Source organism: Alligator sinensis, unplaced genomic scaffold (genome assembly GCF_000455745.1).
Source record: "Alligator sinensis unplaced genomic scaffold, ASM45574v1 scaffold91_1, whole genome shotgun sequence".
In the NCBI taxonomy this organism is placed as follows: Eukaryota; Metazoa; Chordata; order Crocodylia; family Alligatoridae; genus Alligator; species Alligator sinensis.
The window spans coordinates 847,994-862,488 of NW_005842569.1; the positions used below are offsets into that span (position 1 = coordinate 847,994).

General features: G+C 41.6%; 1 protein-coding gene across 7 annotated transcripts in view; it reads left to right on the forward strand.

Annotated features, from left to right (window-relative positions):
- PPARA (peroxisome proliferator activated receptor alpha) overlaps positions 1-14,495 on the forward strand; it is a 55,303-nt gene that overhangs the window by 26,078 nt on the left and 14,730 nt on the right. For 5 of the 7 annotated variants that reach the window (XM_025214145.1, XM_006032387.2, XM_025214144.1 and 2 more), the window contains 2 exons: positions 7,374-7,616; positions 12,962-13,122. In XM_025214145.1, coding sequence (XP_025069930.1) covers positions 7,409-7,616; positions 12,962-13,122 — 369 coding nt within the window. In that variant the 5' untranslated portion in view covers positions 7,374-7,408. Of the gene's footprint in view, positions 1-5,756; positions 5,800-7,373; positions 7,617-12,961; positions 13,123-14,495 lie in introns of those variants that run through there. The other 2 variants (XM_025214147.1, XM_025214148.1) reach the window with 2 other exon arrangements.

Consider the following 14,495-nt stretch of genomic DNA (forward strand, 5'->3'; position numbering starts at 1 on the left):
CATCATTGACTCCAAGATGAACATGGGCCGACAACGTGAGGTCACGGTCGGCAGGGCTAACCGGACTCTATCATGCATCCACAGGTGTATCTCAAGTAGGTCCAAGGAGGTGATCCTCCCCCTTTACGCGACACTAGGCAGGCCACAGCTGGAGTACTGTGTCCAGTTCTGGGCATCCCACTTCAAGAGGGATGTGGACAACATTGAGAGGGTCAAGAGGAGGGCCACCCGCATGATCTGGGGACAGCAGGGCAGACCCTACAGTGAGAGGCTACAGGACGTGAACCTGTTCACCCTTCACAAGAGAAGGCTGCGGGGGGACTTGTGACCGTCTGTAAACTCACTAGGGGGGACTAGAAAGGTTTGGGTGAGACCTTGTTTCCCCCAGCAACCCCCGGGATAACAAGGCATAACGGCCACAAGTTGTTGGAGAGTAGGTTTAGATTAGACATCCGTAAGAACTACTTCAGTTAGGGCGGCTAGGATCCGGAACCAACTTCCAAGGGAAGTGGTGCTGGCTCCTACCCTGGGGGTCTTTAAGAAGCGGCTCAATGCCTACCTGGCTGGGGTCATTTGAGCCCAGTTTTCTTCCTGCCCAGGCAGGGGGTCGGACTTGAAAATCTACAAGGTCCCTTCTGACCCTACTTCTATGATTCAATGAAACAAAGTAATCCCAGTCACTGGAAGCCCCCGAAAGGGTTAAGTGAAAAATAACCTGCCTATGATTTTCTTCAGGTGGTATTCAGTGCTTTTGAAAGGTTTAGAGTAGATAGGACTAGCCATTCTTGAGTTATAAGTGAACAGACATGCACTTCATTTTAGAGAGAGAGAATCAGAATTTATAAGTTTTCCTATTGGCACATAACAAAATGGGCAGCTGAGAGCTCACTTTTTTTTTTAAATCAAAAGACCTGCATCTTGATCAAGTGATGTATTGTTATAAGTTTTAAATAGAATGTAGCATATCAAACTAAAAGCAGTGATGATATCCACCTCAAGCAATGTCTTAATTGATGGTTGGTGTTAGGAATAACTTGAATAACTCCTAGTCTTAGTTTCTGGTATTGTTCACCTAGCACAACACCTAATATACATGTATTGTATCATCAACTGGAAATGTGTTAGGCCATTAAATTAATCAAGGTATCCTGCATCTTTGAAAAACACTATGCAAAAATATGCAGTTTGAAGGAAAGAAAGTTCTCCTCTACAGCCCCTTCCAGGCCTTTAAGTGGACTTGAATGTGTTTTACAAATGTAGATGTTGTTCTCATTTCATAGATGGGTAAATTGAAGAAAAAATATTGGTGAGTTGACCACAGTTATGCAAACCATCATTACAGGTAAGGAAGTGACATGCTAACTTCTATGGGCACATATTCCAAGTTGAAGCATACTCCATAGTTGATGGATTAGAACTTGTAGATGAATGCAGATAAGGAAAATGAACCAAAGTCACTGAAGGATCTAAATGAAAACTGAAAAACTCCAAAATTGATGTGAAATTTTGACAGAAAGCAAATGCATATGTTTTAAATAGCAATGATTGGATAGGTGTGTGCTAGGATGAGTATAAGGTGCTACATAATTGTTGAATAGAGAGAGATCCATTATTCTTCCCTATTCCCCTTTAATTCGCAACATGTTTGCACTGTATTCTCTTGCATATATCACATCCCAAAATATACTATGCATCTTGTTTTTTGAAAAGCAGAATGAAGAATTTTTTTCCAGAATTATGGCTGCATAGAGCCGGGTTAAAACCTAATCTTCAGCTGACTTGCCCTCTTCTTTCCTGCTTAATCAAAAGCTGAAATCATAGCTGCTGCTGTAAATTGGTGTCTCATGGGTGGATCTATGATTTTGACTCAAGACCATTAAAAAGGAGGGGTGATCATTAACACTTCTGGAATGAAGAGCAATGAGCCATTAAGTCAATTGACTCCCTTTTATGCCTGAAAAGTAATACAACAACTGCTGCAGGGTAGAGCAGGAATCAAAGCAGGCTGCTTCTATCATGGGTAGAAAATCAAATTCCTCAATACACACACCCCACACTGTTAGAGGAAAAAGGGTTGTGCTGTATATGAAAAAATATAGTATGCCATTGGCTTTCTAGAAAGTAGAAAAGATGGCTGAGACAGCCCTAATGAAATAACACTTTTAATAGCCGTTTTTGGTTTTGAACAGTTGCAACATTGTTGCAAACATAAGTTTTATCAGTCTTGCAGACATGGATAAGTCAGTCCTTAACTGTGCTTGCACAACTCATTTTTTATAGTTGCAGATAGCTTTGCCTGATAAATGTAGAGACAGATTGCCCTCTTCATGGATTTTTTTTGCATCAGTATAGGTCAGTGTTACTCGTTTTCATATAGGAGGATTCTAAAAGTGACTCTTCTTACCCATCCTTAAGTAAGACCAAGAGAGCACCCCAGCAGTCTGTTGCTCATAACTGCCTTTGTTTTTGTTACGTACAAAAGGAAACAGTTATAAGCATTCATCTTGGAAGAAAAAATAAACTCAAGGGATGAACATTTACTCATTTCTTTTTTATCAAAATAGGCTTGTCAGTTTTTAAATTTATATCTGTTCAGAGAGAATTATTTAAATATACACAACTTTAAACAAAATGAAGGAAACAGTTTCTTTTGGGATTTGTCTGGGTCCTGTAATTTTACTGATTTTTTTTTTTTTTCATGAAGAAATCAGTATTTACTAGCACATATCAGTTATAAGAAATGCCATTTATTATGTCAAAGTATAGGTTTGTCTAGCCCAGTATCATGTCTCACACAATGACAGGGGTGGTTGCCCATAATACCTTTCTCCCCCCATCCTCTGCCATCACCTGCTGAAATGGAACAGAAGCTTCTAGCAGTCATAGGTTTAAAAAGTTCTAATTTGGAGGCTGTACACTTACTTACCATGGGACCATAGAAAATGAGGTTTGGAAGGGACCTCCGGAGGTCATCTAGTCCAACCCCCTGTTCAAAGCAGGACCATCCCCAATTAGATCACTGCAGTCAAAGCTTTGTCTAGCCAGGTCATGAAAACCTCCAAGGATGGAGATTCCGCAACCTCTCTGGGTAACCTGGCCCAGTGTTTTACTACCTTCCTAGTGAGAGAATTCTTCCTGATAGTTGCTGCAACTTGAGACCGTTGCTCCTTGTTCTATCGCCTGCCACCACTGAAAACAGTCTAGTTCCATCCTGTTTCAATTAAATCCCTTCTCAGTCTTCTTTTCTCCAAACTAAATAAGCCCAGTTCCCTCAGCCTCTCCTCATAAGTCATGTGTCCCGGCACCCAAACCATTTTTGTTGCCCTCCATATTTACTAACTATTGACAGATCCTTTTTTTTCCAATTTGTCCAGTACCCTTCTGCTGAACTTGTTAAGCTCTCTATAGCAACCTCTTGCCAACCTCTCTATAGTATCTTGCGGTAATGATGAATTCCACAAGTTAATTACCTGCTGTGTGAAAAAGAGCTTCCTTTTTGTTAGTTTTAAGCCTACCACCTTATAGTTTTATGTCCCCTTAGTTCTATTATTTTGAGAGATGGTAAATAATAAATTCCTATTTGTTTTCTCTGCACCTCTTAATATTTTATAAATCCCTATCATGCCCCACTGCCCAAACCTGTTTTCTAAGCTGGAAAGTCCTAATCTATTTAGTCTTTCTTCATAGGGGAGCCCCTCCCTATACCTGATCATATTTATTGTTCTTTTCTGTACCTTTTTCTAGTTCTGCTATCCCCTTTTTGAGTTGTGGAGCCCAAAGCTGCTCACAGTATTCAAGGTGTGGATGCACCACAGATTTATAAAGGCCATAGTGATATTTTCAGTTTTGTTTAAAGGTCCTTTATTCCTAATATTTGGTTTGCCCTTTTGACCACTGCTAAACACGGAATTGATATTTTTTGCAAACTGTACACAACAACTCCAAGATCTCTTTCCTATGTGATGCCAATTAATGTAGAGCTGGTCATCATGTCTGCATTTTTGTGTTGTTTTTTTCTTATGTGTTTCACTTTACACTTACCAATATTTGAATTTCATTTGCCATTTTGTTGCCCACTGTCTCAGATTTGCAAAATCCTTCAGTAGTTCTTCACAGTTCACCTTAGCCTTTTACCACTCTGAATAATTTTGTCTCATCTGCAGACCTGGAAAACTCACTATTTACTAACCCCCTTTTCAGCTCACTTATGACTGTATTAACTAGAACTGCTTTTAACATAAATCTGGGGCGGGGTGGGGGGGCACACTGTTTACCTTGTTTTGTTCTGGAAACTGACCATTTTATATGCTTGTTTTTTTTAATGTCCTTAAGCCAGTTTCTGATCAACAGGTGGACCTCCCCTCTAATCCCAAGAGCCTTTGATGTCAAAGGGGTTTTTTTGAAAGCCCTGATACACTGTATCGGATCACCCTGATCCACATGGTTGTTGACGCCTGCAAAGACTGTAGATTCTGCCCTAAAGAAGAGCTATTTGGACTGTGTTGCAACATTTATATATTAGATGGCATTTGATGTAAAGAACTCTAATGGGTTGGTGAGGCATGACCTCCCTTTAAAAAAGCCATGTTGATCTTTCTACAGCACTTACATGATGAGCAGCCCTTTCTTTTAAATATTGCGTTTATCAGTTTGCCAGGAACAGAAATTAGATTCACTGGCCTGTAGTGTTTTAGGTCACTTCTGGAGTCATTTTTAAAGATTAGAGTTAAAATGGCAATCCCTCTATTTCTCCAGCACCAAGGCTGTGTTTACTTTTAGGTTGTATACTGTAGTAGATAGTTTCTCAATTTCAGATTTGAGCTCCTTCAAGATGGTAGTGTGATTGTCATCAGTTCCAGCCTCATCTACTGATACTACAATTTGGGTCATTTCTACTGACTGTGTGGGTCTAAGTACAGACAGTCAAAAAGCCCAAGGCTGAATTGATTCACAGGTTAGTCTAAGCTGCATAGATTGAACCAATAAGCAAGCAAACAGACATTCACTTTTGATTCTGGAAATGTAGCCACATGCCTGCAGTGGCCCAGGCCAGAAGCTGGGGGGTTGCTGGAGCACTCCTCCCTGCTAGGCTGGAGCAGACAGCTTTCCAAACACTTATACTGGTTTATGTGTAACTTCTGTCCCTAACCGGGGAGGAATGGCTCTAGTGAAAATCTCCCTGACACCTTCTACAATTCTTAAGTTTAACGATAAACTGTCAGAAGTATATGGTATATTGGCAAATATCAACTCTTAGCTTTGACTGTTACTCTGTCACTAATATTATATGTGCATGTGTATTTATCTGCATCAATGTGCATTCATGCACCTGTTGAACAGATTGTAGCTATAAGCATAGATTCTGCCTTAAGAGCTGTTTGGTATGTGTTGCAACATTATGCATTAGTTGACATTTGATTCCTTTTTGTGATAGGTCCAACAAAGAGAAATTAGAATTTGTGAAAAAAATTATCTAATTTCCTGAGAATCAGTGCACTTATTCAAACTGCTGGTGGCACACTTTCTTCAGAGACAGCATTATCCTAAATCATAAGCTAGAATGCAGTAGATAAATTAAAACTAACTTTAGAAAGTATGCATGTTCTAAATTAGACATTGGAGCATGCTTGCTGCTGATATATCTGATTTAAGCAGTTTACGCTAAGGGTTATTTTGCTCATTTTCTTGAGGATTATACTAGAAGGCAAAGTTCTGATCTTTCCAGTATCACAGGATGCACTGAAAAGATGATCTGGTCTGCATCCTCAGACTTCGCAGACAATAGCCATGGATATCTAAGTAAACTGTTCTGATTTATACTTATTCTAGATTTTATTTATTCCTATGTGTATCTTACCCAAAATAATTCAAGCTGATAATTCAAGTTCATGCATATGCTACCTTTGTAGTTTGATAATTCCAAGAGCGTGGTAAGGAAGGAATAGAAACAGATCCTTGCTGTCACCATTTTTCAGGTGTTCAAGCTATAGGGATTTTTACCATCTTGTTAGCATTTCTTTGTCATGACCCAAAGGCATGATTTTGTGTGTGCTTCGGCACCAGAATTATCTCTGCCAAGTTGCAGCTTCGTTGCACGGGAGAGTTTCCTGTTGCAGAGGAGAACCCCGGTGCAGGGACGAGTTTCCCGCCTCTTTACAGCTTCTTTTTCTGGGTGCATTGCTCAAGTTGCAAAAGGAATGCACAGTGCAAAAGAGTTCCTGCCACCAGTATGCAAATTTGTTCCCCGCTATTGGCTGGTTCTAAATTATTCCCACGTGGCGGCTAACGATTGGCCTGTTAGCCATATAAGAGGCTTGAGCAGTTTCCGCCCAAGCCGAAGAGGACTCCACATCCATCTCGTGGGGACTCTGGATACACGGCAGGGTAATAGAGACCCTGTGTGAGATTCAGAGGAGCTTGGCAACCTGATCCATCGCCCACCTCTTCCCGTCTTCGATCGCAAATTTTATAAGACGTATCTCCGATTTCGATTTTGGTGGCGCGTTCATCCAGAGCTCTGTTCCGTGGAGCCTAGCAAACTCCACGCGACCGTCCGTGTTGTCTGTGTCTGTAACCGCAACTCAAGCAAGTTCTCCAGCCTACACCACTGCCATCTCGGTGTAAGTAAACAATCTTTAAAACTACCGTTAAGCGTTTGTGCCTAATTCCAGCTCGTCGCCCTCCCTCTCCGATCCAGCGTGCCCGGGCTGCTGGCCACAGCCCGCGTGCAGCACGGAAAAGGGCTCAGGTCACTCCCGGCCCACACATTCTTCTGTGTAATGCTTCTGAAGAAAAAGTATTTGTACAGGTCCTCGATTCATTGAAGTTTGCATACTGCATGTAACTAGGTACATCTACACATGCTATTAAGGCTACACAATAAACTCTGGAGCAGTTTGAGCCAGATTTAGCTGCTCCTGTGTGCAACATCTACATGTGTGCCTGGGACCGCTGCAATTTGAGTTGGAGCAGAGCAGCCCTGGGCTGGCAGGGTATGGGGGGTCAGCCCCAGGCTCTGGATGGCCATGTTGGGCACAGGAGCAGCTGGCAGGAGCTGGGACGCTGGCCCTGGCTCGCTGGGCTAACTGGGCACAATTTGAACCCGCAGTCAGCCTCTATATGTATATTTCATTGTAGTTGCTGCCTCTGCCGTAAAATAGTACAGTTGGGGACAGTACTATCTTACGGTGGAGTTATTTAATTTACTGCACCCTAATACCAGCACACATTTAGACTGTGATACTTTACTGCAGAGCTAATTAGCGTACTCCACAGTAAAGTGCACATGTAGATACACCTACTGACTCCATTATAAAGAGTTTCAAATATCTTATGGCATTCCAGATACATCTGCATTTTTTTCTCTTTAACAGTCTAATGAAGATTAAGTGACAACTGCCTGACCAAAATGGTAGACACAGAAAGGGAGCTTTGTCCACTTACTCCCTTAGAGGAGGAGGATCTTGGAAGCCCATTTTCTGGAGAATTCCTACAAGACATGGAGAACATACAGGACATCTCTCAATCTATAGGAGATGACAGTTCTGGAGCATTAAGTATAACAGAATTCCAGTCTTTAGGAAATGGTCCAGGATCTGATGGCTCAGTTATTACAGGTAAGAGTTTTATTTGATTCATGTTCACGTTGGGGGAAAAAAATCTTTTGTGCCGTTTATAAGTTGTTCTTAAAAACTAATACTAATCTAATATTTGTGAGAGGTATCCTAATCTACGGAACAATGATTGTAATACAGAATTTTAATATATAATGTTTGGTTTTACAGGTGAAAAGGGGATGTAAACATATTATATTGTTTTGAATAATTTTGACTGTAACACATGCTCTGGCCATTGAGCAACAACTCTCCCTCTCCTTTTAAAGCAGCTAAAATTTACATTTGTCCTTACCCGTAGATCAGCAACTACATATCTTTTCAGATTTTCTTAGCAACTACTGTGTAATTCTTTGTTATGAGGGATTTTTTTTCTTGATTTGTTTCTTTGTATTAGTCACATGAACTACAGTCTGCCTGGCTTTTATGTATGGTGACATAATAAAATCCTTGCTACTCTGGACTCTAGAATACCAAAACCTGAACTACTGTCCACTTTGTAAGTGTAACCCAGGTACACCCAAGGGTTTGCCCTATTCTCACTTGGATGGCATGGGTAGACAGGAGTGGGTGCTGTGAGAGGGATGCCAGAATTTCGAGCAGATCCCTCTTTCCTCTTTAGAGTTGGCCCAGGTCCAAAATTCTTAACTATATACAATTTATTGTGTTACCAGCATTTATATATAAAACTCTTTAAGACAGATAATTACAGATATAAATATACATATAAAGGTCTGTTAGCAAGAGCAAGTCGGCCCTAGGGAGGACATTCAGGTAAGTACCCGTGCCTCAGGCCCAGAAGAGGGGTGGATCCCAGGACAGTCAATCCAGCAATTTTATACCACAAGTGAGTTAGCTAATAAAGATATCCTTACAGAGCCCATTATACAGAATGAATACACCCAACTATTTATAACACCAACAATAACAATAGATGCCGAATAGGAAACATAACTATACCAGATATTAGGCTGGGTTCCAACCACTTGGTCCCTCAAATGAGATAGGGTCTTCACACCCTAGTCCCCCTCCCCCAAGGGTCCCCTATCTGGGGGTGCCTCCCCTGCAGGACCCGGGTTCCCAGTAACTCACGGTCCTTCCCCTGGGGGCTGTTGATCTGGCCTCTGGGTCCCCACCCGTCTCAGGCCTCCTGGAGCCACTGGGCTTGAGTTGAGGGTTCTTCCCTCTGGGCCCTGGACCCCGCATTGGGCACTCAGGGAGCTCCTAGGGGAGCTGAGCCCTCACTGGCTCTGGTTTCTTAGCCTCACACCAGGGGTCTTTCCCCTTCCCAGGCCCTGCTCAGGGCACTGGGCCTCTTTTAGTTTAATGCTGATCCACACTGCAGGGCTCTGGTTATCCAGCCTAGAGCCAGGGCTAACTAGAGCAGCCAAGTTCACAGGCTCAAGTTGCCTCGAGCACCTTCCAGAGCCTGAGCACCATGCGCAGATCTGCGCATCGTGGAAGCTCAGGCAGGGTCCCAATGATAGGAGCTCCAAAAACTATCTCCTTGCCATCTCTCCCCGTGTCTGCCCAGCATGCTGAGCACGCTGGGGTTTTACTTACACCAGAGGCCCTGCCCCTGAAGGCTGCCAGACCTACAAAGCGCAGTCTTTAATCAAGTCCAGGGACTCCACGCAACCCCCCAACCCCTTTCCCCCTGAGCAGAGGTGGGGCAAGCCCCTTCCAACTGTTGCCTGATTGGTGGAAAAGTTCCACCAATCCGCAGTGTCCTTCTCCAAGCCAGGCTTGCCAGGCAAAAGCAGCGAGCCAACTATCCTTATTCAAAAGTTGTTGCTCAAAAGAAAATAGAAAACATGTCTGAGAGAACTATTACAACAGATAGGTATTGATTCTCAGTTCTTTGGCTCCAAGGTTTGTTTTATGTATGACAATGGGAGAAATCAAGGAAACCTCCTCCCCTTCAGCCCTACAGCATGCATCCCCTTCTGGAGAAGAGGAGGAAAACTAATGTTACTTTTAGAACTGAAATTATATGTTTGTCAGATTTCTGAGCTTTCTGCCTTAATTGCATATTAATCCATGTCCTGATTTGTGTAACCAATAAATGGGCATTGTCTTATATAAATTTAAAGGTCTGACTACTAGAATGGAAGCTGCAGTATGGAATGAGGATATCCTTACATTATAAGAATGTAAAACTTATTATGCTCCTGGCTGACTCTGGTTTGTATCTGGATTGGTGTCCAGATAACTGGAGGCTTTTAATGGCTCCACCCCTAGTTCCTTGTAGGCCTGGAGTAAATAATTGTGAATTGTTATCCTCTGATTCAGACTTCTACTTGCCCTTGGCTCACAAGAGAATCTTAGTGCTTTTGGTAAGGCTATGGCATGCACTTTAATGCCTCTCACTCTTTGCGTAACCCCACCTATCATTTTCTAATGGCATAGTCAGGGTTGTAGCTGCAGCACCAGCACCCCAGTTATAGCTCTGTAGTGTCTGTCTAGTCCCCCATCTCCCAGTGCTGCCAATTTTATGCAAATATAAAATAAGGGGGGTGCCAAGGGATAGTTTGGAAGATTATGCTGTAGGATGCATCTCTGTGGTTAGAGTCCTTCATCACAGATCTTGCTTAAAATAGTCTTAATCTTCATAAAGGTGCAGCCTCGAATAACTCCCCCACCCTTTGCCTTTACACTTCTATAGAGGAATAGTTCAAGAGGCCAAATAAAACAGGAACCTTCTAGCTGAAACCAGAGACCTAAATGGCTCTGAGGTTGTAACACAGTCCTGCCAACTCCTGTAACTTTTTTATTGCGAGTCTTGTGATACTTGGATTAGCTCCTGACTTCGGGGAGGTAGGAGTAGAGGGTGAGTCCTCCTGGTTGCAGAGAGGATGATGGAAAACCTGAACCCTATATGTTCAAAATATAGAAGGAAAATATAAGGAAGCAAGAACACTTTTTTTTTTTTTTTTTTTTTTTAAGGGGGAAAAAAATCTTATGAATATAGGTTGTATGATTCATGATTTTGATTCCCTTGCACTTGACAGCACTGGCAATACAAACTATTAGTTCTGAGTCAGTTTTTCTCCAGCATAATCGTCATTGACCTATATTCATAGGAATGTTGTAATGTTTCTGTTAAAATAACACAAACATGTATTTGCTAATATTCTGTAGCCTGCTGCTAGTTGCAGGATTTAAAGGGAAAATACGCTGGCTTCAAAAAATATTTTCTTCATGTGTAGATTGTTGGGGGTTTTTTTGTTTGTTTGAACTAGTTCAAAGGGGAATGTGTTATTTAATGAGATGTTGAAACTGTATTCACTCAAATACAAGATGAGCCCACCCCCCCTTATCTTACATTTGCATACAAGGAAACCTCATTAAATACATTGTCTATCTTTAAACTGCTGCCAAAAGCAGCATGTACTCACTAATGGAAACCAACTATGAACCTGATTAAATGTAGCCCCCACTGAGCATGACTATAAAACACATGGCCCTTATTGTCTTGTGTTTGTTTTTTTTTTATGAGAATTTTTCATGTTCCAATCCAAATCAGCCAAATCAATTCAAAATCCATGAGTCAGTCAAGAACCGTAAGTGGCCCTACTACCAACACATTGGGAGGGGTCCCAAGGCACCCAGGGCTGGGAGACAGCAGCTGCTGCAGAGCTCTCCCACCCCATGCACGAGGGGACAAGCGCTGTGCCCAGCAGAGCTTCCCTGCCCAGCCTGGAGCTGCCTGGGACCTGCCCATGTAGCCCAGAGCTGGCTGGGACTTGCCCCAGAAGTTGGACAGCTCCCAGCCAGCCCCAGTCTGTGCAGGGAAGCAGAGAACTCCTGAGATCCAGCGCTGCTCGGCTCCCAGCTCCTGCAAGAACCCCAGAACGAACCTGCCTCCCCTGCCCACTCCTCCTCCCATCCAGAGACAGCAGCTGCAGCCAGAAATTAAGTCGCTCCACTTAGGAGAAGTTTCATTTAAACCCCCATACAATGAGGGTTAATTTGTCACACGATCAGAGAGTTCTGCAGCTCTGTTCGTCTGTTTGGGCATGGCTTTAGAGCAATTTCAAGGGGCTGATTGTGTGACAAATGTCATTTCTGTCTGTGCCCTAAAAGTGTTTATAGAGTAACTATGCTAAAACCTGCAGCAATTTTCAAAAAAGGTAAAATGCATCAATTCTGGATGAACAAAATCTATGGGTACTATATGCAAATTATTACAGGTATGTCTTCAAATTTGCCCCTCACTTCCACATGCTCAAAGCCAGCAGGGTCTGGCAGCAAGGAGGGAGGAAAGGGGCTGCAGGGAGAAGAAGTTGGGGAAAAGAACAAAGGGCAAGACCCCCCCCCCCGATTGACTTTCCCTTCTGTAGCAGTAGGAGGGGAACGAATTCAAGGCAAACCTCCAATAATTGTATTCTATACATGGAAAATTATACCAAATGTATACACTTTCCATATATAGAATCTATTTATTGGGGAGTTGTCTTATATACAGTCATCTTATATTTGAGTAAATACAATATTTATTTAATTCTAAGTGATTATGCAGTGGTTGTTGTTGTTGTTGTTGCATTTGCAGAGGCTAGGCATTCAGTGAAGATTTATATTTCCAGATCATCTAGGATGTCAACCCTAATTTTTTTTCCATTCTCCATTTCTAACAGTTGTTAGCAGCAACATGGTTGCTTTTGCTCCTAGTAAATGTATCTCTTTGGAGTGATACTAGAAGCTTGCATTTATCTTGAACCCCCAATTCAGCAAAGTATGTAACCGCATGAATAGTCGGTGGACTTAAGTTTCACTTACAGCAATGTACTTTAGCATATGCTTATTGTTTTTTGTTTGAACCAGGAAAATGTATCTGTCCTTCTACAGCTGTAGATTTGACTCTGAACTGATTGAGCTATATGAGGGCACAATCACCAATGTATGCAATGTCAGGATAAGCAGTTTGCAACTTCAGAGAAAGGGTGGGCAATTGACTATGTGAGCATTGTTATATGACCTTCAGGAGCTGGTCCTCGGGCTTGGTTTATTTAATTTAGAACAGTCCATTTAAGAAAAGTGCTGGTTTTTGTGCGTTTAATTAGCAAAATATCTGCAAAATTTGTAGCTAACAGTTGCCTGTATGAAGGTCATAGTTGATTTAAACTGCACATAACTTTGAAGCTTTGTATTTGTTTGCACTAATAGAAACATGAATTATTTTTCAAATGCATTTATTATTGCAAAATTTAATAGTGCATTCTATAATTTTGGAATTTTTTTCAAGAAAACTCATTTTCCTATGTGGCATTGGTATTGGTATTGATTGTGGCATTGGTATTGATTTTTTTGGTGGCATGGTATTTCTGAAGTGTTCCTTTTTCTTTTAGACACCTTTTCACCAGCATCAAGTCCTTCATCCATTAATTTTGCCACAGTTCCAAGTAGCGTAGATGAATCACCCAGTGGAGCATTAAACATTGAATGTAGAATTTGTGGGGATAAAGCCTCAGGCTACCATTACGGAGTACATGCTTGTGAAGGTTGTAAGGTACAGTTGTCACTTTCTTTTTAAGAGCCTAAACCATGTTTTTTTTTTATTTACAGGGTTATATGAAGGAAAATGTATTTATTTTTTAAATGTCTAATTAGCATCCATTTAGCTGTAAAAAGAAAACATAATTTGAGTCATAAGTGCTTTTGTGGTCTTTCTAAGAATTCATTTAGTTTGATACCCTATTTTAATACTAGATCATCAAGCTCAGGTGATTTATGATGGTGATGATAAGTAGCGCTTTTGTGAAAATGACTCTTCATGTTAGCATCTAATCATAACTTGAACTGTTACTCAGAAATAAAAACATTTGCTCCACTATTGTTTTATTTGTATTGAGACTATGCTGTAGGAACCATATGAGTTAGCTACACTTCCATTTATATTTCCCATTAACAAATCCAGAATCCCTCATCTCCACCACATCCTTCCTGAATTGTATATTGTACCTGTGATAGGCTTGGAGCCAGTAGACAGCCTTGAAGACAAACAAACAGGCTCACTTTCAGTCTTCTAAGTATAGGATGGTGCCAGCAAGAATTATATTTTTTTTTTTTTTGCGCATTTTGATTTTTTTTTTTTTTTTTTTAACATTTGTTTAGTATTACATCTTTTCTAACTAATTCTAACGATACGACTAAGGTGAGTGAAATCTTTTCTTTTTTTTTTTTTTTAAACGTTCAGAGGCAAACATTCTTGTGGTGATATTGTTCATTGGATGAACTACATGGTTAGGATAGACATAGGCAAGCTTTTGGGTATCCTGGGTACTCCCTATTGTTGAGGCAGGCCTGGATCCCATTGGGTGTCTGTTCATCATCCACAAGTAGGAACTTGTTTCTCCAGGGACAAACAGCAGCGACACAGTGTATGCAGCTGCTGCTTGTCCCCGGGGAACACCCCTGCCACATACGCTCTGGTGCACAATATGTTGCCCCGGGTGGGGTAGGGGAGGCTGGGGTCGGCACCTTTGCTGGCTCCAGCTGTAGGTGCTGACTTTTTGCCAGGGGGTGCTTGCAGGCTTAAAATAAAAAAAAAAAAAAAAAAAAAAAAAAAAAAAAAAAAAAAAGGCACTACTTTTAACTTGGTGTGTTCTTGTGCCAAACCCTGCACATGCCTGGAAGAGGCAGCGCATTATTTCTACCCAGCTGTGCAGGATCTGTAAAGATCAAGGCTTTAGTGGGGCTTTTTTTGGGCACTTCTATCTAATAACTGATTGTATCAGCTATTAGAAAAAAGTGCCAAAAAGCCCTGCTAAAGTACCCGATCATTATAGATGCTTTATAGATTAAAGTCATGCGATACTTTTTCTGGTAAAGCGCAGGTTTGTGTTGGGTTTTTTTTGTTTTTATTTGGGGGGGGGGGGGGAG